Below are 27,966 nucleotides of genomic sequence, written 5' to 3' on the forward strand. Positions count from 1 at the left end.
ATTACTAGTAAGAGCAAAGATCTCCTAAAGCGCAAGAACTTGTATTGCTGTGGAAAAAGAAAAACAGAATCAAATAATACAACCAAACAGAGATGTGGTTCATTCTAAAGCAAACACATAACTATAATAGTCCACACATAAACTATGATCATTGCATAAAAGACAAAGTTCATTCTAGAAGCAAATATCAACTATTTCTGATGTTATAACGAGTTTATCATTGATATAAAAGACCAGAATTGAGAAAATTAACAATATCAAACTATGATTATACTAAGGAGTATGGAAACAAAGAAAGTAAAAAATCATCATCATCATAATAGCAGCTAACATTCTTTGGGCACTTACCATGAATCAGGTACTATTGTAAGCATTTTACATGTATTAATCCATTTAAACTTCACAAGAACCCTATGAAGGAGGTTCTATTATTATCCTCAAATTTGCAGATGAGAAAACCAGGAGGCACAGAAAGGTTAAGTAACTTAACCAATATTACCAACTAGCAAAAGGAAAATCAGAGATTTTTAATCCAGGTAGGCTAGCTTCAGGGCCTGTAATCTGAAAGATGATGCATACTGCCTCTACACTAAGTTTTTTAAATGTTATTTTCAGAAAAATAGGAGACAGTAAAGACGATACTAGCCTAAGAAACAGGAGACCTGAGTTATCGTGCTCTCCCCTTTCGTACAACACTGAGCAAGAAGGCTGAACCAGCTCAATAGTTCCTTAGTGGGTACCTTCCAATTCTATCAATCTAAGAGAAAGTAATCAAGTAAGAAAAAATACGAACTTTTCCTGAAAAAAACAAAACAAAACACATATTTCTTATGAAACAAGAGTTGACTGATAAGCAACACCCTCTCCTGTTCTTGGCCCTCAAATGCCAATGAAAAAAATATTTTAAAATTATTGGAAAGAATCTAAGGAAATCTAATGAGCAAAAGATGATCATTCCAAATTCTGGTCTTCTTTTGTGCTTACTATAATCTTATACATATAAAGGAATATGTAAATTCTTTTGCGCTTATTATAATATTGGGGCCAATCCTTTTTTAAGGAATTTCAGAAGCTAAAGTACAATAAAATTTATAGAACTTAGGTAGAAGTTATATCTTCCTACCATGTCTGCCGATTCCTATAGTATCTTACAAAAAGCAGCCCATGTGAATATTTAGCCACTGACTGTACAACTTCAAGTTACATTGGCTTATCCAAACATTTTCCAAGCGCAAGATATGTAATTGCACTATTCTGTGTTGGTGCTTTTCCCCCGCTTCCCTCAAGCCCTCCCAACCAATAAAATTGGCATAGTTTTTGGACTGTCCCTACTGTAGCTCTCACTTTAACCATTACTCACCGGGTACTGAGAGGCCAGGGAAGCAGGTTGACATTTCAGTAGATATGCTGAGAGGAGCTAATATACGCTCTTCTTCCTCCCAAAATGAAGTGTTTTTCAATTCCCTATTGGGTTTCTTCTGTGGTTTGGGTATCAGCTACCTTTTACTGAATATTTACTATGTGCCAGGCTCTATCAATCTTATTTAATACTTTCAGTCTTGTTGGCCTAAAATTTCCAAGCCTGGTCTTGATGTGCATCCATTTCTTTGTCCTCTATTCCATGCTAATGTTCAACTTTTCCTTATCTATCATTAATGCACTGTTTTTAATAGTGTAGGCAAATTTAAAGAAAAAAAATCTAATGAGCTAATGCAAATTGGCTAAAATTAATTTTTTTAAAAGATCCAATTTTTTCTATTATACATGATATAAAAGAACTTACTGAATAATATGTACAATATAAACTATTTATGAAAACTCCACCCCACAAAATATGTTATCTATATAATAAAAGGGTAATATGCAAATTGACCCTAACAGCAGAATGACTGGGAATGACTGGTCACTATGACACACACTGACCACCAGGGGCCAGAGGCTCAATGCAGGAGCTGCCCCCTGATGGGCAGTGCGCTCCCACAGGGGGAGCTCTGCTCAGCCACAAGCCAGGCTGATGGCTGCCAGCACAGCGGTAGTGGCCGGAGCCTCTCCTGCCTCCTCAGCAGTACTAAGGATGTCCGACTGCAGCTTAGATCTGCTCCCTGCTGGCAAGTGGACATCCCCCGAGGGTTCCCGGGCTGCCAGAGGGATGTCTGACTGCCAGCTTGGGCTTGATCCCCCAGGGAGTGGGCCTAAGCCAGCAGGTGGACATCCTCCGAGGGGTCCCAGACTGCAAGAAGGCATAGGCCAGGCTGAGGGACACCCCCACGAGTGCACAAATTTTTGTGCACCAGGCCTTTTGTAGATAAATATATGGACAAATATACAGTATAGGGTCTGGAAGAATATATATCCTAAACCAGTCACTACCTCTAAGGCAAAGATGGAAACTGGTCACAGAGGTCAAAGGAAACTTTCACTTTATCTATAGTACTTAAATAGTTTATAATAAAAAATGATACCACAATACTCTTGCGAAGTTGGCTGACAGGCAACACCCAAAATAAGGATGATGATATGAATAATAACAATAATAATAGTGCTTGTTATTGCTTATATATATAAAAAAAAAAATGTGGCCCGCCCAGCAGGGTGTGGCTCAGCAGTTGAATGCTGACTCAGGAACCATGAGGTCACTGGTTTGATTCCTGGTCAGGGCATATGCCCAGATTGTGGGCTCGATCCCCAGTAGGGGGCATGCAGGAGGCAGCCAATCAATGATTCCCTCTCATCACTGATGTTTCTATCTTTCCCTCTCCCTTTCTCTCTGAAATCAATAAAAATAAAAATAAATTAAAAGTTTAGTTAAACCAAGAGTACCATAATCCACCACACTCTCCTACTTCATACTCTGAAGACACATTATTTGTTTACATATCCTCTCTCAACTGACTGGGTTCTAGTGGGAAGAGGCTGGTTCTAATATGTTTGCTCCAAAGCCCAGTCCTCAGCCTGCCAGAGTGAGAATGAATCAAATAACAGCACAGTCAGGAAATCGTAGGAACAGGCTGGGAAGAGCCTTGATGCCACAGTGAGAAATTGCAAGGGATCGCTCTCTCACCTGCCAGAGGAGGTGGTTCTGAGTTCCAGAGACAGCTCCTCCCCAATTAGTAAACTTTTAAAAACCTAGCTGAAAGATAGTTTAAACTGTCCCACTCCAACCAATCAAAACTGCTTTAGTTATACACACCATGCCTTATTGTGAAAAGAATTTGAGACAGTAACTGACATATTCTATACTTACTTGCACATCCTCAAGCTCATGAAGTTCTTAGGTTCAAAAAGAAGCTGGCAGTTGCACAGAGGAACTTTGCATGAATGTCATCCTCATCCTCCCCCAGCCCTACTAGGTCACAGCAACTGCCACTACCTAGCAGGGAGGGTAAGAGTGGAGCAAAGCGGAATTTTGAGAGGGGCAGCAGGAAAGGTGGCTACAGCTCTCAAACACATGCTAAAGTCTCATGAGAACAAATCTCCTCTCCAAATGGCATTGTGAAGATCTAAGTTTTAAGTCCTAAGTTTTGCTGATCAAATCTTGAATTAATCAGGTGAGGCCAATTATATACACATACACCAATGCAATTTTAACTCTGCCAAATTCTGACATAAGGTAACGCTCAAATGATAGTTTACCTGTATGATGGGAAATGGAAGATAGTTCATGTTGTTAATAAAATACAGGAGGCTATAGCAATAGCCCATAAATGCTCCAGCCAGTAGGAAAAAAAGGTGATATTCGTTTAAGCAGGCTTGTGCAGCAGGGCCATCTAAGCTGAAGGGAAAAAGGTGGGTTATTAATTCAACAGTCAGGGACACATATCACTGTTTTAGGCTCAGTATTTATTGAAAGCAACGTTCTGACTTAATCACTTAAGAAATGCCCCAAATTCTAAAAAGATGGTTTGTTTTAGTAAGTATGGGCAAAAGACTAACAAAACCCCTTTAGTTAACTGTCCAGATCTATCCCCTAGAAATCTGATAAGGGTAAGAATGTGTCCTGAGATATAAGCAATGCTACTGACAAACTGGAAAACTGCACCTGGACTAAGAGGAACTATAAATAAACTATATACACCCAGATGCCACAACTCTGGCTTCTCTCTGTGTTGTCTCATAAACTGGGCAATCCCTCAGAGGGACCCTGTTCACTGAAGAAAATGCATCACCATTAGGAAAAAAACTGCCTTATATGAGGGTAGCTGGGGCACAAAAGGAAATCAAGTATTCGGTAGTACTCGTGAACATTGTTTTAAAGTCAGTGGAAAATAGGGAATTTAAGATTACTTCACTTAATCTTTTCTGATTTTTAAAGTCACGATATCAACTTGCAATTCTTATCAATGTTATGTGTTCAAGAACTGTATAAATTACAGTGAAAGCATTTTACTAGAGGGCTTAGTTAAAATTATTTTAGGATTTTTTCTTCATTTTTTCCATACTATCCTTCTTCCAACTCCCATGTCAATGCCCCCTCCTTGGCTCCTCAGGAGAATGAAATGGAGGACCCGTCAGTCTCTGCTTTCTCCAAACCCAAGAAAAAGAAATCTTTTTCCAAGGAGGAGCCAGTGGGCAGTGATCCTGAAGAAACAGCGGCAGTGGAAGTCTTCCCAAAAGGAAGTAATCTTTCCCCGAAGAGGAACCAGCTAGTGACCCTAAAGAGGCAGGTAACAGGAGTGTGTCCAAGAAAAAGAGGACTTTCTATCCAAGGACCAGTCAGTCAGCAGTGGAGCTGAAGAAGCTGCTGGCAGGAAGAGCAGCAGTTCCAAGAAAAAATTCTAAACACTACACCAGGAAGATCAGAATGGACATTTTCCTAGTGGGGTATTTCCCATCCCAACCTATCTCCAATACCTCAATAAAAACAAATTCAAAAGAAAAAAAATTGCCACCTCCTCTAAGAAGCTATGCCATCTCCCTGCTTCCTGAATTCCCCTCAGGTTTTGGTTTTTTTTTTTTTAATATATTTTATTGATTTTTTACAGAGAGGAAGGAAGAGGGATAGAGAGTTAGAAACATCGATGAGAGAGAAACATCGATCAGCTGCCTCCTGCAACCCCACACTGGGGATGTGCCCACAACCAAGGTTCATGCCCTTGACCGGAATCGAACCTGGGACCCTTCAGTTCACAGGCCGACGCTCTAGCCACTGAGCCAAACTGGTCAGGGCTTCCCTCAGGTTTTATCTGCACATCTCACATTCTTCCTAGTACAACCTATTTCTCACACATTCCCATTTCTCTATTACATCCATTGGGGTCCATGGGTAAATCCCCTATTGTCCTCAACTCTCAAGGAGTCTACAGTCTATGTGTAAATCACTCTTATAAATCCAACAGCATCTAATATAGCACCATGCAGAGAATAAATCTTTCTAAAAAACTGTTGAATTCAAAACATTAAAAACATTTGATGTATGTAAAAAAGCACCTTTTATAGAAGTCTAGAAAGCAAACAATATCCATAAACTATTAAAATATACAAGTCATCTTTGGCTTAGTAACTAAATGAGATTCCTTAGGAAAAAATATCTAATATTACCTCTCAGTACCAGTGCAGGGAACCACAAGAAAACTGTATCGGCCCTTGGTTATCACTGCAGCACACCAAGCCACCATCATTCCCATTGCGGCATGAATAAATGAGTGCATGAGCTGCTGAGGATGAATGATTTTCCCTATCAATTCCAGTCTGGAGCAGGGAATGGAAGGCACAACTGCAAACAGAACACATTAATGTGGCTTTATAATCTGCAGTATATGAGTACAGAAAAAGTCCTAGTTAAAAAATCTGTAAGTTAAAATAATTTGAGAAAATATTAAATACAATGGGATGCACACAAAGAAAGAAAAACCAAAGGACCTAGAAAGATGAAATATAAGGGTAGTATAGTAACATTTTCCTTTCTTTTTAAAATTTCCTAATAGCTCAAATAGTACCTACACTGGAACTCTCCTGTCATAAAAAAAATATTTTTTTTAAAAAATAGTGCTTGCCCTCTAGCAAGTTATATTTGCATTTTGAAGATTAGCAATATACAGTCCATTTGTGAAAAATAAATCACAAACTGGGTAAACATTGACAATACTGAATACAAAAGTAAATATTTATATGGGAATTTCTAATACCCTTTTTAAAAATAGTTTTTATTGAGTTTAGAGAAAGGGAAAGGAAGAGACAGAAACATCAATGATAAGACAGAATCATCGATCAGCTGCCCCCTTCACCACCCTCACCACCCCCCACTGGAGACTGAGCCCGCAACACAGTGATGTGCTCTGACCAGAATTGAACCGCAACCTCCGGGTTCATAGGTCCACACTCAAACACTGAACCACACGGGCCAGGCTCTAATACCTTTTTGATAATCCAAAGTTTTCTAGAAGTGAGCTAGGGGAGGTGAGTGTGGATATGAGGTGAGGGATGTTGACCACTGAAACAACGATCACAGGGTTCCCTAACCTATCTATGTAGGTGTCCTTTCAATATACTCAAAGTGAAGAGGCTGCAGAGATGGAAAAGTGTGAAGGGAAAGGGCTTAGGTGCTTGACCCTTGGGGAAGAGGTTGCTATCACCTCTCCCTCTCCACAAGACATGCCTACAAAGGGCAGTGTGAAAGAACACATGCAATAAGCCAAGGAGTCCTGTACATGGTTTGAACAAAAAAAAGATCCGTCAGCTAGTGAGGGATTAGGAAAGCAAAGGAAAAGGGTATGTATTGTAACATCCAAAGTAGGATTTGAAATTTTATACCATATCTAACAAGAAACTACAAAGAGCTAAAAAGATGACATTCTAGCTAAAACAAGTAGTGTGAGAAAAAGCTTCTTATTGTATCTTAAGGAGAAACTCAAAGAATCGAAAAGGCAAGAGTGAGATGAAAAACTGAGGGGGAAAAATGCTCTGGAATTTAGCAGGTGATTATCCCGATGTAAAACATGTTATTTTTAAGTTTTTGAGAAACTCTTAGAATTATAGACTTTTATATTTGAGAAATATCTAAGAAATCACCTGTCCTAATCTCCTACCCTATAAAGACATCCTATATAATAAAAGGCTAATAATATGCAAATTGACCGAACGGCGGAATGACAGGTCGCTATGACACACACTGACCACCAGGGGGCAGACGCTCAACGCAGACGCTGCCCCCTGGTGGTTGGGCGTCCCCATAGGGGGAGCACCACTCAGCCAGAAGCCAGGCTCACAACTGGCGAGTGCAGCGCCGGTGGCATGAGCCTCTCCCACCTCTGTGGCAGCGCTAAGGATATCCAACTAATGGTTTAGGCCCAATCCCTTGGGGACTGTGAGAGGGTGCAGGCCGGGCTGAGGGATGCCCTGCCTTTAGTGCATGAATTTCGTGCACCAGGCCTCTAGTTACTTTTATAATACACTAGAGCCAGATGCACGAAATTCATGCAAGAGTAGGCCTTCCTTCCCCTGGTTGCTGGCACTGGCTTCCCTCCAGCCACTGGCAGGCACCTGGAACCCAGGCTTCCCTCCAGCCACCGGCAGGCACCCAGGACCTGGGCTTCCCTCCGACCGCTGGCAGGCACCTAGAACCCAGGCTTCCCTTGCAGCCCCAGCTTCCCCGGAAGGAGGTCCGGTCTAATTAGCATATTACACTTTTATTATTATAGATATGCTGAATCACAACTTGAACACCAGCTATGAGCCATTAAAAGATCTAAATTGTTTTATTGTGGTAAAATACACTTAAAGTTTATCGTTTTGACCATTTTTAAGTGTACAGTTCTGTGGCATAAGTACATTCACATTGTTGTGCAAACATCACCATCATCCATCTTCAGACTTTCCCATTTTCCCCAGCTGAACCTCTGTCCCCATTAAACAATTCCCAAACCCTCCTCCTCAAAGCCCTGGGCAACCACCATTCTACTTTCTGTCTCTATGAATTAGACTACTTCAGGTAGCTCCTAAGTGGAATCATATAATACTTGTCTGCAGAGGTCAAAATACTTTTTTTAGAAGAGAAATTAGCACTCAAATTTTAAGATGAAGCATTCAAAGCATATGATTCTGCATACCATTTGTAAAACTTTCATAAAACACAGCCCCTATTATACACACTCATATATAAAATGCATTGAGTATGCCCTTAATAAAATAAATTCAGACATTTTAAGATAATTAACTTTTGAAAACTCACCTGAATAGAACTCCACATTGAAAATACTTATTATTATTATTACCACCGACAGCAGCAGGAAGTAAAAGATTACATAGGAACTATATAGATCATTGAAAGAATCTAAAACAGAAGAAAGAGAAATTATTAAAGATCATTCAGTCCTGTAGTTATATTCAGTATACTGCAACAGAAAAGGGGCTTGAATCACAACTCTAATTTTAATTTTAAAGTTATCCTTTCTTTAAGAATGTCCTCATACACTGCTGACGAGACCTATAGGATATCCACTCAAGGACTACAATGTGAGTTATTTGGACCAAGCTCTGGGTCCTTTAAAATCTTATATAATAAAGATGTAATATGCAAATGGTTGTTACACTGTGAAGCGTATGACCGACCACGTAATGACCGGATCATGGATCAGCAGGAGGGTGGAGCAGTGAGCTACAAGCAGGAGGCAGAGAGCTACAGGAGGGGCAGGGCAGCAAGCTATGGAGGGGGGGCACGTGGAGGTAGTTACTGGAGGGCGGCAGTGAGCTACCGGTGAGCTACTGGCGCATGGATTACTGCGCAGGGCTACTAGCTATATTGTAATTTCTTTTAGATAACCCAGATGTTAATATCAAACAACATACTACCATATGCAAATCTATTTCATCATGTGAAACTGAAATACCACATTTAGTAATATACCAACAAGTTTCTTTTTAAAATGTAAATATTTTTCAGATTTCTTCCTACAAGATGCAATTAGCCCTATAGCTAAAAAAGTAACATTTCTGGAAATAGTATAATCCATAAATCATCTAAATTAGCTGAAAACAAAAACAATGAGGATATCCCTGTGAAATACTAATTCATTCACATTTTAGAGTAGCTCATCAATAATCCATTTAAAAAATATGGGAAACTTTAAAATATGTATGTATTATACTTAAAAACATGAACAAAAGAAATAAAAACAGCAAGGACATATGCTTGCTGAATAGATTAACACAATTATAAAACCAATTATTTTTAGAAGTATAATTCATTGACTAAAATTAATAAAAAATATTTATTAAGCATCCACAATTAAACACAAACATTGTACTGCTAAAAGAAAGAATTGATCCATGTTATTGGAAATAAGTAAGGAAAGAGTACAACTTTTCTGGAAAGACTTTGTGAAGCAAAAGTTGAAGAAGACAAGTAACATTTGATGGGAAAAAATGGCATAAATCAAATCCAATTTATGAGATCGGTGAGAAAGTGCTATTAGGATTAAAGAATACTTGGCCATGAAATGGCAAAAAATTTTTATCCTAAATTCCAATTCTGAACAACTGATAATGGCTCTAGATTACAATACTGAATATTCTGAGATTGTGACTAGACAGCCAAGATCAAAAGATCAATGAGTAATACAGATTCTGACAAAGTGGAGAGAGAAGTACTTGCCATCCCTGCAATGGTTTATGGCTTAATTTCATCTGACCTATCCATACAAGAAGTGATTGATATGTCTCAACAAAAAATTAACATGACTGCTGAAACCGGTTTGGCTCAGTGGATAGAGCATCGGCCTGTGGACTGAAAGGTCCCAGGTTCGATTCCGGTCAAGGGCATGTACCTGGGTTGCGGGCACATCCCCAGTGGGGGATGTGCAGGAGGCGGCTGATCGATGTTTCTCTCTTATCGATGTTTCTGACTCTCTATCTCTATTCCTTCCTCTCTGTAAAAAATCAATAAAATATATTTAAAAAAAAAATTAACATGACTTTAATTCTTTAGCAGCAACATCTCCAAAGGCCACTAAGTAAAGCTTTGAACTCCTTGAAAATTGACATTTTCTTCTGAAAAATTAATTTAACAACACACTTCTCACTTTCCAAAGCAAAAGAAATTTATTGTTATTGTTGTTGAAGAGGATATAAAAAGTATTTCAAGAGTATTTGTGCTTCTTAGCCTTAAGCAAGGCCTTAAAGACTTCAAAACCTAGGCTGGCAACATTTCTCTCTTTTTATTTTATTTTTTAATCCTAGTATAGAATTAAAAATAAATAAATCCTAGTGCATAGAAAAACACTGGTTCTGAAGTCAGAGGCCAATGTTCAAATCCTACTTCACCAGCTGTATCTCTGAAGACTTTAGCCTGAGTCTCAGTTTCCTCATCTATAAAGTAGGATTAATACCTCTTTACTACACGGGGTTGTAGAAAGAATAAGAGGCAATCTACTTCAGGTGCTTAGCACAGTGCCTGGCACCCAGTTGATAGTGATAATTGATAGCCCCTCATCAATCCTCGAATTTAACTCTATGTTCTTTAGTTTTTAACTTGTTCCTCCTTTTCTCTCTTCTCATCTTTCTTCCTTATTAACCACAATATAGAAATAGAGTATTCCTAATTTTAGACAGGTTTTTTAAGAGATATCTCATGTTTCTATCCACAATATTTAAATAGATAAAAGGAACAGTTCACCTTAAAAAGACAATCTCAATAAAGCTGTCAAAAAGAAGAGACAAATAGACAAAAAGTAAGTTTTCCTTTACATGGTCTTCTAATGATTTTTTTCATGTGATAATAAAGTCTCTGACAGTTTTACTAATCCTATTATTATACTTGAGGCCCGATGCACTAAATTCGTGCAAGAGTAGGCCTTCCTTCCCCGGGATGCTGGCACCGGCTTCCCTCCAGCACCTGGGACCTGGGCTTCCCTCAAAGCCCCTGCTTTGTCTGGAAGGTTGTCTGGAAAGACGTCGGTCTAATTAGCATACTACGCTTTTATTATTATAGATAATGAAAAGGTGTAAGTTAGAAAGGAATGCCTTAAGATTACCGCAGTCACTATTTTGCTAAGTAAGCGGTAATTAAAAACAAATTTGGAACATAATGCAATTTTTATGTTGAAAAGTAGGTCCTGTGCATTTCTTTTCCCCAAATTGAGTATCACTTACCAGACAGCCACTGTATAGGATGCAATAAATCAATGCTGCTGAAGATTATAAATACTGTGGTACAGATGGGTAGAAGCAGCACTGACCACACAATACTTGTAACTATCCTCCATCCCAAAACCTGTAACAAACAAAATCATTCAATCATGAAGTCAGTTAAACTATTTCAGTTATGCAAATCCTATCTTTTCATACAGGATGCTAATCACTAATATTTATACCCAGATCATAGTCTGTGCAGGTATACATAAACCTCAATGGTTATTACTATTAATAACTTTAATTTACACACCATTGTAGAATCTTGTATTATCAGTGAACTTGTGGTTATGTTTGTCCAAAGTCAGGTGCCACACTAAATATTCTGGGGGGAGGGGGGCAGAATTACAACTGTATTTTACAGCAATTAATACTTGTCTAAGTTTAATTGACAGATATATCAACATCTAAAAGCTATATATTTTTATGGGAACCATTTGTCTACTGCAATGGTGTTTACGATTACTAGATACGTATTCGCTATTGGGCAACTGACACATGGGATTCAGTCTGAATCACCAGTGCCAACCACATAGGAGGCACAAGATTTACTTTTGAATAAGTGAATAAAAAAGCAAAGTGAATACTGAAGGGTTCTAAGCATGACGATCGGATGTATATTTTGGGCGGTAAAACACCCTGTGTTTGTAACTTGGCTATGATGAAGATGGATCAGACGGGGCAAGGCCAAAACAGGAGGCAGTCCACGCAACCACGCAAGCCAAAGGTTCCAGTCCGTGTCTGAAGAAAGGCAGCGGCAAGGGAAAAGGAGGCTTACAGGGGGAAATGGATCCACCTCTGTGAAACACCTTATACAGGACAGCGGTGATTGATCCCAGGGGCGGTAAAGAACAGGTAAGACTTCAAGACTCAAAAGCTCTTAGCTTGGGATACAGGGTAGCTGGCGGTACCGCTGGGGCAGCCTAAAAGGGATATTACTCCTTACCTCTTTGTCCTGCTCAGAGCGGATGCAGGACAGGAGGTATCAGCTAGGAAGTACTTGCTCATCTCAGCCGCACAGCGCACACATTCCTCTAACACAGTGGTTCTCAACCTTCCTAGTGCCGCGACCCTTTAATACAGTTCATGTTGTGGTGACCCCCAACCATAAAATTATTTTCACTGCTACTTCATAACTGTCATTTTGCTACTGTTATGAATCGTAATGTAATTATATAGGGTGTCCCAAAATTCACACAAGAAGTAATTTTGATAGAAAACACATTTATAATTGAAAATGGTAAATTTTTTATTGATTCATAAAGTATATTAGGCTTTATTTTTTGTTGTTGTTAATGCTCACACAAAATTCAAATCTTGTGTGAATTTTGGGACACCCTATATATGTGTTTTCCGATGGTCTTAGGCGACCCCTGTGAAGGTGTCGCGACCCACGGGTTGAGAACCGCTGCTCTAACAGTTAACAAGGAGCACCTGTCCCATGTACCTAGCCCACCCCAGCCTCTGCTGAGTGCGCCATTCACATTCTCTCCAACTCTTCTCATTCTAACCCCGGACCGACAAGTCATTTATCTTGCACCTCCTAGGCACACCACCCCTGCGTCCACTCTTCCCCATTCCCGGAGTGCCAGCACGTCAGCCCTCCCACTCCCACTCCCACCAGTTTCCACTCTGGACCCCCCTCTCACCCCTGAACAAGTTGGCACTCGGGACACCCCGCACCCAAACACCCTGCACCCAGCTTTCCCGAGCACACTCCTCCCACCCGGTAACGAGCTTCCACTCAGGACGCCCGACAGCCCTGTCATAAGCTCTCCTTTAGGAGGTCCCTGCCCCACGCGCTCCCCACGCTACACCCGGCCGGTCCCTCCCCCGCCCAGCACGCAGGCGTGGTCAGCGCCCAGGCCCCGCAACCCCCGCGGCCCCCACTGCGGTCCCGCGCACAGCACAGCGAACGCAGCACTCACGCGCCACAAGATGTCCCGCGACCCGCCGGCGCAGGGCCAACTCCCAACCGTGGCCATGCTGATGGCGGGCCCCGCTCTGAGGGGAGCCGGAGACGGCGAGCCTGCCCGCCTCGGTGGTTCAAAGAGAGGAAGGCCCCAGGAGGACCCCTTTAGGGCTGCCTGAAACGCTGCCTGAGTGAAGCCCGGCCCAGGACCCGACCCATCTCTTTGAGGTTTCGTCTGGACAGGCCCAGCAGGCCAGGATTCCCCCGAAGACACGCGTCCCAAAGGGGTCCGGGACGCCAGAACTCGCCCTCGGGAATCGAAAAGGTCTCTCCGAAGCAGGGTCCGGCGAGGCACCAAAAATTGAGGGCGGTGCTGCTGCATGCTGGGAACTGTAGGCTCCACCGCCTCTGGAAGCAAGGACGAGCGTTGCATTCTGGGACTCGGAGTTCCAAAGTACAGCATGCTGGGAGATGAAGTCTTCCAGACGGTACCTCGTGGCATGCTGGGAATCATAGTCCTTTATGAGACATACTAGAGGCCCGGTGCACGATATTTGTGAACGGGGGTGGGGGGGCGTCAGTTGGATGTCCCCTGAGGGGTCCTTAGTGCTGCCCAGGAGGCAGGAGAGGCTTCCGCCACCCTGCTGCACTTGCCAGCTGCCAGCACTGAGCCCAGCTCCCTGTGGGGGAGCACACTGACCACCAGGGGGCAGCTCCTGCTTTAAGCGTCTGCCCCTGGTGGTCAGTGTGTGTCATAGCGACCGGGTCATTCTGCCATTTGGTTGATTTGCTTATTACCCTTTTATTATATAGGATACAGTACTAGCCACAGTATTGGTGGATCAAAATTCTACAGTTAGAAAGATCTGGCAACATGAATTGCCCTGATTTCTTCAGATTTTACTTTAACTGACCGCCTGAAAGTGAAATCAAAGGATGTTGTGGCCCTCTCCATGAAGATACTCACTGATTTCACCAAAATGGAAAATTATCTGTCCCTAGAGGTACATTTGGTTTTGTAAAATTTGGTTTCTAATTCCATCCAGCTCAGCCACTTGGTAAGTGGAATATCTTACCCTCTTTCAGCCTCCATTTCATCCATAAAATAAGGATTTTTTAGAATGGCATTCAGTGATGTTGTGGAGATATACTAAAATACTATAAAAATATTATCATTAATTTCCTGCTAATCAGGAAAAAGGCTTTTCACCAACCCAAGTCCAGTCAACATTCAGCACTCTTGCCCTAACCGGTTTGGCTCAGTGGATAGAGCGTCGGCCTGTGAGCTGAAGGGTCCCAGGTGCAATTCTGGTCAAGGGCATGTACCTTGGTTGTGGGCACATCCCCAGTAGGCGGTGTGCAGGAGGCAGCTGATCAATGTTTCTCTCTCATTGATGTTTTTAACTCTCTATCCCTCTCCCTTTCTCTCTGCAAAAAATCAAGAAAATATATATTTTTTAAAACATTCAGCACTCTAAAGACAGATTCAGTGAATTCTCACTCTGAAGCTTATAGTCTATTGCAGTGGTTCCCAAACTTATTTGGCCTACCACCCCCTTTCCAGAAAAAATATTACTCAGCGCCCCCTGGAAATTAATTATTTTAAATTTTAATAGCAATTAAACAGAAAGATATATGTATTAATGTTTCTACCTTTTTTGTAAAATATAGTAAAGAAAGGTGTAAATTATAAACATTGAAGTTTGAAATTATGAAACTATTTATTGAACTCAGAATTGAAAGGTAATACAAAAAAAGTTAAAACAAATGCACCTGTGACCATCACCGCCCCCCCCCCCTGGATCGCTGCATAAAACAAATGCACCTGTGACCATCACCGCCCCCCTGGATCGCTGCAGCGCCCACCAGGGGGCGGTAGCGCCCACTTTGGGAATCACTGGTCTATTGAGACAAATTGGCACCACACACACTGTTCTGCAACGTTTGCTACTGGTTTCCTGACTTGCTTTAGATTATATCATGCTCACTTTCAAAAACATGTTAATATTACTCATATCTGAAGCAGGGCAGGACGAACTGGGAATATAAAGATAGATCAAGTCCCTGCCATGAAGAAACCTATTTGGTGGAGCAGAAAGATTATAAAGAATCACACTAAATGAGTGTCCACAAATACAGTGGGGCCCTGACTTACGTGTGTCCCGACTAACGAGTTTTTTGAGATACCAGCTGTCTCTCGGCTGATTTTTTGCATTAAGCTGATAGAGTAATTTGAGTTAACGAGCTCCTTAACGAGCTCGGTCTCAGAACGAATTAAACTCGTAAGTCAAGGCCCCACTGTACACCTCAAGTTACTTTCATTAAGATCACCTGACTTAGTTCCTTCGCAGAGAGTGCTATAGTTGCTGCCCTAGTGTCTATTCTCCCCTTTTTCCTTAGTAATAAGCCTCCTAATTTTTAACTAAACATGTGGCTACATTTTCCATTCACCCTTGCAGCTAGGTGGATTCAGGTGACTGAGTTCAGGCCAATAAACTATAATCAAAGTATAGCACGGTAGTTCCCAGAAGACCCCCCCACCCCCTTAAAAGACAACTAGTACATGTTTTTTATTCCTTCTCAATTCCTTTCTCCATCCAACTGCATGGAACCTGGAGGCATTGCCTGGAGCTCTGGCACCATATTGGACCACAGGAAGAAGGTCATACTCTAGAGCAGCGGTTCTCAACCTGTGGGTCGCGACCCCTTTTTGGGTCGAACGTCCCTTTCACAGGGGTCGCCTAAGACCATCGGAAAACACATATATAATTACATATTATTTTTGTGATGAATCACTATGCTTTAATTATGTTCAATTTGTAACTATGAAAATACATCCTGCATATCAGATATTTACGATTCATAACAGTAGCAAAATTACAGTTATGAAGTAGCAATGAAAATAATTTTATGGTTGGGGGTCACCACAACATGAGGAACTGTATTAAAGGGTCGCAGCATTAGGAAGGTTGAGAACCACTGCTCTAGAGTCTAGACAAAGTCAAGTGCTGAACTAAAAGGATATTTAATTACCAGGAGCAACCATACCAATCCAGGGGGCTACCTGCCTTTACCTCCTAACATCATTTACCCAATAGATACAATTATTTATTGTTTAAGACACTTCTATCTCTATAACACTTACATAATCTGAAACCATCTTGTGCAATTACAGTGAGGCCTTGACTTACGAGTGTTCTGACTAAGAGTTTTTTGAGATACCAGCTGTCTCTCGGCTGATTTTTTGCATAGAGTTGATAGAGTAATTTGAGTTAACGAGCTCCTTAACGAGCTCGGTCTCGGAATGAATTAAACTCGTAAGTCAAGGCCCCACTGTACTTATTGTCTGTTTTCCCACTAGTATGCAAGCTTCATGAGGGCAGGAATTTTGTCTATCTTATCATTGTTTCCAAAATGTCCCTAACATTATTAGAAGGTAGTCAATAAATGTTTATTACATGAACAAAAGAATGAATTAATAAAAGTAACTGCATCAGACAGTATCTATTCAGGACAACACACTTGGTTATTTAAATCAAAGAGGGATTTCATGTAGGGAACTGATAACAAATTATTGGAAGAGCTGAAAGAGCATAGGAGAGAAAGGACAGGGTTGAAGTGGCAAAAGGGAGAAGGGAGTTATTACCCAAATATCAGAAGATGTTAACTTCCTCTGCATGACAGCCCACGAGCCCACAAGCAATGCTGAGCTGCTGACGGTAGTGCTGCTGCTGCTGTTTTTTTGTTTTGTTTTGTTTTTAATATATTTTATTGATTTTTTACAGAGAGGAAGGGAGAGGGATAGAGAGTTAGAAACATCGATGAGAGAGAAACATCGATCAGCTGCCTCCTGCATACCCCCTACTGGGGATGTGCCCGCAACCAAGGTACATGCCCTTGACCGGAATCGAACCTGGGACTCTTCAGTCCGCAGGCCGACGCTCTATCCACTGAGCCAAACTTGTTAGGCCTGCTGCTGCTGCTGTTAGAACCACACCATTGCTGTTGAGCAAGAACTGAGGAGCTAGTACCCTGTAGCTATTGAAACCACCACAAGTACCCACAACCACCTACACTTGTTCTCTGAACCTTAGTTTGTTCATCAATAATAAAGCCAGTCTTGCAAGATTTTGTTTTCAAATTGTCTGGCCCACAGTAGACATTCATTATATCATAAATATTACTAGTAGAAAGAAAATGGAGCCAGAGGGAAGGAAGGCAGCGGCAAGGGATTTTGCTACTTTAAAATCTTATATAATAAAGATGTAATATGCAAATGGTCGTTACACTGTGAAGCGTAATAACCAACCACGTAACAACGGGATCAGCAGCAAGGTGGGGCAGCAAGCTACAAGCGGGCAGCAGAGCGCTACAGGAGGGGACAGGGCAGCAAGCTATGGGGGGAAGTGGAGGGGGGCAGAAATTTAGTAATTTCTCTTTCTTCTGTTTTAGAGCTTTGCTCCAACAAAGTCATGGATTTTGGAGTCAAATAAACAGGGGTCTGAATACTTGCTCTGCCACTTAGTAGGATATTAGGACCATCTTTATCTTTTTAAACTGATAAAGATTAAAAAACGTTCTATAGACAATGAAAGCATGCCAGAAAAACACATGCACTAAAGAGGTGAAATTATAACCTAATCCTTCAACTTGGAAGTAAAATAAATTAAGAAAATCACACAAGATACGAAAGAACAATACTAATTAGTATTAGAAAAACTCACATTGTGAGACAGAACTCAGGGAATAGATATAAAGGAAAAATCATTCTAGAAATGAAGGTGGAACTAGAAAGAACTCAAGAGCAAAGAAACACAACAGTAATCCTATATAATAAAAGGCTAATATGCAAATTGTCTCCTTGGGAGTTCAACCAGGAGACCTGGAGTTTGATGGCTCGCTATGATGTGCACTGACCACCAGGGGGTGGCACGGAACATGACAGGCCACCAGCAGCGGTGGCGGGGCACTGAGGGAGCGAGGGAAGGAGGAGGCAGGGAGGCACAAACCGCATGTTGGCAGCGCATGGGTGGCCAGGGAAGGAGGAGGTTGGGGAGGCAGGGAAGTTGATTGGCTCTGATCGCAGGCCAGGCCTAGGGACCCTACCCATGCTCAAATTTTGTGCACTGGGCCTCTAGTGCCATAATAAAGGAAGGACATTTTGTTGTTGTTAATCTTCATTTGAGTATATTTCCATTCTTTTTTTTTTTTTTTAGAGAGAATAGAAGAAATGGGGAGAGACAGAAAGAAACACTGATCATAGATGCGAGAGAGACACATCAACTGGTTGCCTCCTGCATGGGCCCGGACTGGGGAGCTGGGGAATGAGCCTGCAACCATGGTATGTGCCCTTGACAGGAACTGAACCTGAGACCCTTCAGTCCTCAGGCCAATGCTCTAACCACTGAGAAAAACTGGTTAGGGCAGGAAGGGCATTTTTTTTTTTAAATATATTTTATTGAGTTTTTACAGAGAGGAAGGGAGAGATATAGAGAGTCAGAAACATCGAAGAGAGAGAAACATCGATCAGCTGCCTCCTGCACCTCTCCCACTGGGGACGGTGCCCACAACCCAGGTACATTCCCTTGACCGGAATCGAACCCAGGACCATTCAGTCCACAGGCTGATGCTCCGTCCACTGAGCTAACCAGCCAGGGCTGATGTGGGTATTGGAAGTCTGTTCCCACCTGGCATGGCCCTGACTGGAAACGAACCTGGGACCCTTCAGTCCGCAGGCTGACACTCCATCCACTGAGCCAAACCGGTTAGGGCAGGAAGGGCATTTTTTAATCAAAAAGGAATAAAACAAGAAACAATAAGGATTTTTTAAAATTAGTGCGTAGAGAAGATAGGCAAAGAAGATCTAATCTATACTAATGAAAGGGTAATATGCTAATTAGACCAGACAACCTTCCAGACGTCCTTCCTGACAAAGCCAGGCCTGGGAGAAGCCTCCTGCCTGTGGTCCTAGGTGCCTGCGGCTGCAGCAGCCCGGGAGAAGCCACCGGCGCACCAGTTTATCAAAATCTTGGAGGATGAGAATTCTGTCTGGGTTTCCCCAAATTCCCTCAGCCCCTACTCACCCCTCTGTAAAGGCACAGAACAAGTGAGGCCCCTAAATAAAAATCAGAGGTCTCCAGCAACGGTGGGCTTCTCTCATCACAGTCACTTGGACTGGATGGCATTTGAGTGTTTATCTAGGCACCATGACAGGGAACACACAAGCTCAAGTCAAATAATTCACAATCTTATTAGAGCGAGTGGATGATAAAAGCGCAGGAATGACATCAGAATGTAAGGCAACAATACACAGAGGAACAGAGGCAATTGTTAGGGTGATTTTCCAACAATTAGTACATAGAATGTGTGCTATGAACTAAATTTAAAAAAATATGTGTGGAAGTAGCTGCTTCGTGAGTATGGCATCCCTTCCTATTTTAAAGGAAGCTGAGTTCCTTGTGAACTGTGTACTATGCTAGGATATTTGAGGCACAGAATAGGAGAGGCCCTAAGTGTACTATGCTTTGATATTTGAGACGTTCTTTATTGTTCAATGTGATTTGTTTCTGTATGCCTCAGTTTTGAAAGAGTTAAATTACTAGAATACATCTTGCTATTCTAGAAAATATTACTAGATTTCTATATTCTAGAAAATATTACTATATTACTAGAAAATCAAATGATCAGGTGACATTTATTGTTATTTTTTATAAATAAACACAATCACTGGCATGCTAAAGTGATAGGTATTATAGAAATACTAGAGGCCTGGTGCACGAAATTCATGCAGGGGGGGGCGGGTCACCTCAGCCCAGCCTGCACCTTCTCCAATCTGGGACCCCTCGGGGGATGTCTGACTGCGGGTTAGGCCTGATCCCGGGGAATGGGCCTAAACCGGCAGTCGGACATCCCATTCAGAGGCAAGAATGCGAAGCAGATGGCATCCACTCTAAGTTGCTGCTAAAGAAAAAGAATGGTATACTATGAAAACACTTAGTACAGATTGTAAAGAGATTTATTCAAAGAGGATTTCCTAGAGGAGGTGGTATTTCAGTTAACTTTTTTAAATGCGAAGAGGTTAGCTAGATAAGAAAAAGGTGTAGGGGTCTGGGATTGGAGAGGGTGCAGGCCGGGCTGAGGGATCCCCTCCCCTGCACGAATTTTGTGCACCGAGCCTCTAGTCTATATATATAAAAGCCTAAGCGAACAGCCAACTGGCCAGTAGCTATTATGCGCAATGACCACCATGGGGCAGACACTCTGACCGTTAGCTATGACGCACACTGACCACCACGGGGCAGATGCTCAACCCAGGAGCTGCCGAGCTGCAGTGACTTGGCAGCTGTAGTTCTTGGGTGTCGCACCTGGAACCAGAGAGGAGAGAGCCCGATTCCGGGGTGCATCACCCAAGAACCACTCTCTTGCAATCTGGGACCCCTCAGGGAATGTCAGAGAGCAGGTTTTGGCCCAATCTCCGCAGGCCAAGCCAAGGGACTCTATCAGTGAACAAATCTGTGCACTGGACCTTGAGTATATGAATAATGGGAGTCACTGAAAAATCTACTCTCATTTTAAACTACCACTCTCCCAACAAGGTATAAGGATGTAAGAATTACTTTTTATTCTCAAACTGTTCTAATATTAATAAGTCATCATTTTTCTAAAGTTTTCATTTCAAAATCTTCACTTTTTTTGTAGTTCTACCACATTTGAAATGTTTATTTTGTCTTTTTTTTCATTTTTAATTACTTTATTTTTTTTACAGTATACTAAATAAATCTAGTACCAGATTGTAGATATAAAATAATTGGCTATTTACATGCAATAAACATTAATATTTTAAGAAAAGTGATTTTAAATATATTACATGCAAAAACATTAATATTTCAAGAAAAAAATTTAAATATAATATTATCAAAACTGTACTAACATAGTATATCATAAAAGTTATAGGAAATATTAAAAAATCTTCAAATAACAGGATTACTTCTATTATATTCTAAAGTATTTTGTTCAGTGGAATTACTGTGTCAAATGGGAGTTCAATTTTTAATTTTTTGAGGAAACTCCATACTGTTATCCACAGTGGCTGCACCAATCTGCATTCCCACCAGCAGTGTATGAGGGTTCCTTTTTCTCCACATCCTTGCCAGCACTTGCCGTTTGTTGATTTGTTGATGACAGCCATTCTGACAGGTGGCCTTCACTTTTTTTTTTTGGTACCAGGAGTGGGGTTCGAAGCCTTCACTTATTTTGTAGTCCTAGGCATCTTATAGTCCAATAAATACTAGGGATTGGTGGTGGCAAATAACCCTTCTTTCTCCACATCCATAACCTGTTTAGTGTCAAATTCAGTCTTTCTGAGAGAGAAGGCTACTGATTCTTGATAAAATGTGATTAGCCATTTCCAACAGCAAAATAAAACGTTTATTTTAAAAGACAATTCCTTGGCCCAGCCGGTGTGGCTCAATTATTGAGCGTCAGCCTATGAACCAGGAGGTCAGGGTTCAACTGACCCTAGTCAGGGAAAATGCCTGGGTTGTGAGCTCTATCCCCAGTAGAGTGCATGCAGTAGACAACCAATCAATGATTCTCTCTCATCATTGATGTTTCTATCTCTCTCTCCCTCTCCCTTCCTCTCTGAAATTAATACAAATATATTTTTAATTTTTTTAAAAAAGAGCTCCTTGGACAGATTCAGAGTCTCTTGTGCAAACATATGGATAATATTTTCTGGAGGGGGGCATGGAAAACATATTCCCCAGGATAAAACTCAAAATCTCTCTCTCCTCTCCTCTCCTGTTCTCTCTTCTCCTCTCCTCCCCTCCCCTTTCCTCTTCCCTCCCCTCCCTTTCTCTCTCTCTCTCTCTCTCTCTCTCTCTCTCTCTCTCTCTCTCCCCAAACTCCAAACCTTGGGGGAATTTTTTAAAGGTTCAGCAATTTGAAAAGAAGGCTCAGGCTCCTCCCCTTCCTGGCTGTTGGATTGGGCCTGTCCTCTGCTGCTAGTTTCTTGGGGGTCAGATTTCAAAAGAAAAAGAGATCCTTAAGGGAAAACCCACAGAGTGAAGGTGAAGTATGTAATTTAGACTTCAGAAATGCCTTTTTCTCCCTTTTTAACTGGCCTAGGTTGTTTACATAGTCTGATCTAACTTTCTGCCTATGATAAAGAGACAGTGAAATGAAGTCTATGGATAAAGGTGAGACTACTTGGTGCCTCATCTCCAAGTATATGAGGAAGAGGCAGGATCAAAGGTTTTTCACATGGATAATTAAGTGTCTGGGATGCAATAGGTAAAGCAAGCATGGCAAACCCTCCGGCTGCGAGTTTGACATGCTTGAGGTAAAGGCTTTAGAGCAGCAGTTCTCAACCTGTGGGTCGCGACGCCTTTGGGGGTCGAACAACCCTTTCACAGGGGTCCCTAAGACCATCAGAAAACACATATATAATTACATATTGTTTTTGTGATTAATCACTATGCTTTAATTATGTCCAATTTGTAAGTGAAATCGGGGGTCACCACAACATGAGGAACTGTATTAAAGGGTCGCAGCATTAGGAAGGTTGAGAACCACTGCTTTAGAGTCACACAACTACAGATTTGAATTCTAGCTCCCTGCTTAATAGCAGATCAGTCAAGCAAGTAATTCAACCTCAAACTTTATAACTTTCCTAAACTATAAAAAGAGGGACAATAGTGTGCACTGTACTTTCTTGTATCTACCTGTCTTAATTGAGCTCCATTACCCACCTTTCAAATGAGATAGTCATTAATACCATTCACCAAGTACTTCCAGCTCTCTGCTCTCTGGTCATATAATAGGATTGCACTTAATGGCCATCTTTAAAGTTAGGTATGGCCATGTGATGTGAGCAGAAAAGACATGTGTCACTTATAGGTGAAACTAGAGGCCCGGTGCACGAATTCGTGCACCAGTGGGGTCCCTTGGCCTGGCCTGTAGGATCTGGCCAAAACTGGCTCTCCAACATCCCCCAAGGGGTCCTGGATTGCGAGAGGTCACAGGACAGGCAAAGGGGCCCACCAGTGCACAATCGGGGCCGGGGAGGACGTGGGAGTTGGCCAGCTGGGGAGGGACTGCAGGAGGGCTCCAAGGGATGTCCAGCCCATCTCACTCAGTCCCAATTGTCCAGACCCCAGCACCAAGCTAACCTACTGTCGGAGAGTCTGCCCCCTGATGGTTAACGAACATCATAGCAACTGGTTGACCAGCTGTCTGCCCCCTGGTGGTCAGTGCATGTCATAGCGAGCAGCTGAGTGGTCTTAGCATATAATTAGCATAATATGCTTTGATTGGTTGAATGACGACTAGACGACCGGACACCTAGCATATTAGGCTTTTATTTTATAGAAATAGAGGCCTGGTGCACAAAAATTTGTGCACTCGGGGGTAGGGAGTCCCTCAGCCCAGCCTGTGCCCTCTCACAGTCTGGGACCCCTCGGGGGTGACCACTTGCTGGCTTAGGCCTGCTCCCTGGGAGATTGAGCCTAAGCTGGCAATCAGACATCCCTCTGGCAGCCTGGCAGTCATCGGGGGATGCCCACTGGCCAGCAGGGAGCAGACCTAAGCTGCAGTTGGACATCCTTAGCGCTACTGAGGCAGGAGAGGCTCCCACCACCACCGCTGCACTGGCAGCCATCAGCCTGGTTTGTGGCTGAGCAGAGCTCCTCCATGTGAGATCACACTGACCACCAGGGAGCAGCTCCTGCATTGAGCGTCTGCCTCCTGGTGGTCAGCGCACGTCATAGCGACCGGTCATTCCACGGGTTGTTCCACCAGTTGTTCCGCCGGTCAGTCGATTTGCATATTAGACTTTTATTATATAGTATTATGGCCTAAAAACTTGGTTTTCCCAGGATCAAGCTATGGACCAGGGGAGTGTGAGGGGTAAGGGCTACGGTGAGCCATCAGAGCTTCTGGCCAACTCCTCTTATTTCCTCAGGAGGCCAGACTGAGCACAGTAGGAAAAGGAAGGAGAGCGCAGTGTCTAGGAGCAGGCGGGGGCTGCGGGCAGCTGCTTCCGGAGCTCAGAGCCGGGCCGCGGCAGGCGGGGAACCTTGGATTCCTCCGTCACTGGAGCAAGCAAGTCTCATGTTTGCTTCAGCTGCATGGCTGCCGGCCACCATGTTGGTTGGCAGTTAATTTGCATATCTTGCTGATTAGCCAATGGGAAGGGTAGTGAAGTTACAGTTAATTAACATGTTTCTCTATTATTAGATAGGATCTTTTGCAGAGGAAGGAACAGAGAGAGGAAAAATGAAGCAGGAGTCCATATCCACAGCTATTTGAATGTTTCAACTCTTTTATATAGTTTTTCAGTATCTGATCTATTTATTTGCTTGCTCTCTCCATTTTTCTAATATTTAAAAAGGTTTATATTGGTTCTAATTTTTCCTTTATATAACATCTTTAATCCCCTATATTTTGGGAGGACAATTGTTGGATTTTTTTTCTATTATGAACATTGATTGACCTTACCTAATAACTTCCTCATTTCCTTCTTCTCTAGCATCTGATTTGAAGCAATATTGTTTTCTTCTTTGTTTATAACTAAGAATAAGCAAGCTTATTCGGCCTTATAAATGTTCTTCCCTTCTTCCATTTTTGTTAGTTATACTATATTTTTATTTTAAGTACACACAACCATTATAAACTATATTCTCCCCTTAAAACCATTATTTAGTCTTAGTTCTAAAAGTAAATATATACTTAGTAACATAACCACCTGTTATGTCAATGTCTCACCTTCCATGTCGGGTTGTCGGGAAGTGTGTTTCTAGAGGTGCCTCAGAAAGTTCTCATCAGAACATTCCTGGTATTCTTCCATGTTGAGAACATTTTGTCTGTGGCCTTTACACCTAAAAATCAGTTTGGCTGGATGTAAAACCCTTAGCTCACATTTTCTTTCCTTGGGTATTTTAGATTTGTTTTACTCTAGAATCTTCTGACATAAAGTGCTGTTGTCAAAAAGTCTGATAATAATCTGACTTTCTTTCCCTTATAAGTGAATTTGTATTTTAGTCTGGATTCCCCCAATATTTTTCTTTAAAATCCACTAAGTTTATTATAATACTAGAGGCCCGGTGCACAAAAATCCATGCACTCAGGGGGTGCCTCAGCCCAGCCTGCGCCTTCTTGCTGTCTGGAGCCCTCAGGGGATGTCTGACTGCTGCAGAGGCGGGAGAGGCTCCTGCCACCACTGCTGCACTCGCCAGCCAGGAACCCGGCTTCTGGCTGAGCTGCGCTCCCCCTGTGGGAGCGCACTGACCACCAGGGGGCAGCTCCTGGATTGAGCGTTTGCCCCCTGGTGGTCAGAGCGCACTGACCACCAGGGGGCAGCTCCTGCATTGAGCGTTTGCCCCCTGGTGGTCAGTGTGTGTCACAGAAACTGTTTGGTCAATTTGCATATTAGCCTTTTTTAAAAAATATATTTTATTGATTTTTTTACAGAGAGGAAGGTAGAGGGATAGAGCGTTAGAAACATCGATCAGCTGCCTCCTGCACACAACCCCTCCTGGGGTTGTGCCTGCAACCAAGGTACATGCCCTTGACCAGAATCGAACCTAGGACCCCTGAGTCCACAGACTGAAGCTCTATCCACTGAGCCAAACCGGTTAGGGCCATTAGCCTTTTATTATATAGGATGCCTCAATGTTGATCTTCTGGATTGAGTTCCCCAGGTATGAGGTATGTTCTTTCTATAAGAAGTTACAAATCTTGTTAATATTTTCAGGAAAGATTTTTTTATTATTATAGTATTTTTTAATTTATTCTTTTTTTCCTTGAAGGACATGTATAATATACCTTTGGAACTTTTTGGCCTTTCTTCTATATTGTCATTTTCTCTTTGATTTCTCTTTATTTATTCTGGAATTAAACTTTTTTCCTTTTCATTTTTATTCCCTTAAGGCATTATCTGTTGTGCAAAAACCTTATTACTATGATATTCCTTCTAGTTCATTCTTCATTTGTGAAATAAGTTTTCTTTCCTTTAAAAATCTTTCCTGGGTTTTATTACCCAGTTTCTGCTAATTCTGATTTGTGCTTTTCTTTCATATCTTATACTATTTCCTTAATTTACTTTAGCTCAGTTTAATACATTGTTATTTTTATCCGGTTTTGTGTACATGTCTGTCTGAAGTGCTTTCATTCATTAGGAATGTTATTTTGTTCCTTGTTCTGTTTTGTTTTTTAAAATGTTTTTATTGGTTTTTAGAGAGGAGGGGAGAGGGATATAGATAAACATTATGGCTCGGCTGCCTCTTACACACCCCCTAATGGGGATTGAGCCCGAAACCGGGGCATGTGCCCTGACCAGGAATCTAACCATGACATTTTGGTTCATAGGTTGATGTTCAACCACTGAGCCACACCAGCTGGGCTCTGAGTTTTTATAACTTCATTATGAGGTTTGGCTGCAATCCTTTCAGTTGCTCATTTTTACATGAAATTAGTTTTCCTGCACATTTTGGGTGGGGGTGTGAGTCAGGATAGCTTTGCTAAATTCAAAGCTCTTCCTTTTCTGTTTTTATGAAGTGTTCAAAAAATATGGATTCAGATATTCTGAGATCTCCTGGCTCTGTTCCCCTTCCCCACTGTCACCTGGGCTTCCCTTCTCTTTGCCCCAGATACCTCTGGCCTGCACTGCTTGTATTCTGTTCCCTGCATTTTTACGCTGGTGTCCTGGAGAGACACTTTTTCTGGTTTTGAGAGGTCACAGGACCTGGGCTGCTCCAGCTTCTTCAGACCTTACTGTGGACCCCTTGCACTCATCAGCTGCCAACTGGATTGTATAAAACGTCCCCTCCCCACCCTAGTGCCAGCTGCTGTTTTATTGGTCCTCGGTACTTTCCAGGGAGTACTTTCTGGCTATTTTGAGATTCTCTTATTTTTAGATTTCTCTGACACCCTGTAGCTTCCCTCTGCTTCTTTGTACAAAAATGCTGACTCTGTGTAAGTCTTCAGGCTGACAGTGGTTTCCACCTACTTGAATTCTGGGGTTTGTAGTGATATCTTGTCACCCGGTTCAGTTGTAGATGTGGTCCGTAGGTTTGCCAAGGTGACCTTAAGCTCACCATTGCTTTAATTTGTGTACATCTTCCTTTATCTGCCTGGTCAGACTTTCAGTCCAATGTGTCTTTGTAGCCTACTCACAAATATGTAGGGAACTCCTGTCCTGAAGAGAACAACAAAGCAGGAGGGAATAGGCAATGCTGACCTGGCAGAAGCTCAGCCTCCCGGATGGTGTGCAATTGAATGTAAAGTATTAAAAAATATCTCTGAGGTGTCACTGGTTTATCACTTGAATGCACTCAAGCCAGGAAGTCGTGCCACCTTGAAGGGACACTCAAAGTGCCCTTAAAGAAATGTCTAAAATATGCTGTAAGCGATCATGTTCCTTAAACCCACTATTCCATACTTATAGGAGGAAAATTCAGATGTTCAGCTTAACCCCCATACTTCAGCCGCTAGCACATTAAGTCAAATTCTTGGCAGCTTCCAACATGCTAAAGACAAACATCAAGGAAGAACCTGAGGTCAAAGTCATCAAGTGTAAACACAGATGTTACGTGAGGTATTTACTTTGCAACCATTAGGTTCATTGCCCAGTATCAGGCGCCCAATGAATTCCAACCAAAGTTCACGCTGTTTGGCCACTTTAGGATGGCAAGCATTTGGAGAGAAGAGGATCACCTAGGAAATCTGTACACAATCCAGGGAAAAGACATCAGAAGTTAGGAATGATCCGTGTCAGGAATTAAGGGCGTATCTAATGTGAGGCACATCACTTGACCATGAGAAGCGAATGGCAGGCACCTGAGCATGCCTAACCCATTCCCTTGTGTTTCATTCCAAATCAGTGCATAGTCACAATGACCACAGACAAGTGAAAAGAAGAGCTGAAAGACACA

The 27,966-nt window shown here is 42.1% G+C and overlaps 1 protein-coding gene across 1 annotated transcript in view; it reads right to left on the reverse strand.

Annotated features, from left to right (window-relative positions):
* The window catches only part of NDC1 (NDC1 transmembrane nucleoporin), a 50,475-nt gene extending 37,278 nt beyond the window's left edge, over nucleotides 1-13,197 (reverse strand). Inside the window, exons 1-6 of the mRNA XM_006768391.2 lie at nucleotides 13,053-13,197; nucleotides 11,086-11,206; nucleotides 8,168-8,269; nucleotides 5,539-5,713; nucleotides 3,634-3,772; nucleotides 6-47 (exon numbers count right to left, since the gene is read on the reverse strand). Of these exons, the coding sequence (XP_006768454.1) occupies nucleotides 6-47; nucleotides 3,634-3,772; nucleotides 5,539-5,713; nucleotides 8,168-8,269; nucleotides 11,086-11,206; nucleotides 13,053-13,109 (636 nt within the window). The 5' untranslated portion in view covers nucleotides 13,110-13,197. The remainder of the gene's footprint in view (nucleotides 1-5; nucleotides 48-3,633; nucleotides 3,773-5,538; nucleotides 5,714-8,167; nucleotides 8,270-11,085; nucleotides 11,207-13,052) is intronic.
* Between the last annotated feature and the right edge of the window lie 14,769 nt (nucleotides 13,198-27,966).

Source organism: Myotis davidii, unplaced genomic scaffold, assembly GCF_000327345.1.
Source record: "Myotis davidii unplaced genomic scaffold, ASM32734v1 scaffold79, whole genome shotgun sequence".
Taxonomy (NCBI): Eukaryota; Metazoa; Chordata; class Mammalia; order Chiroptera; family Vespertilionidae; genus Myotis; species Myotis davidii.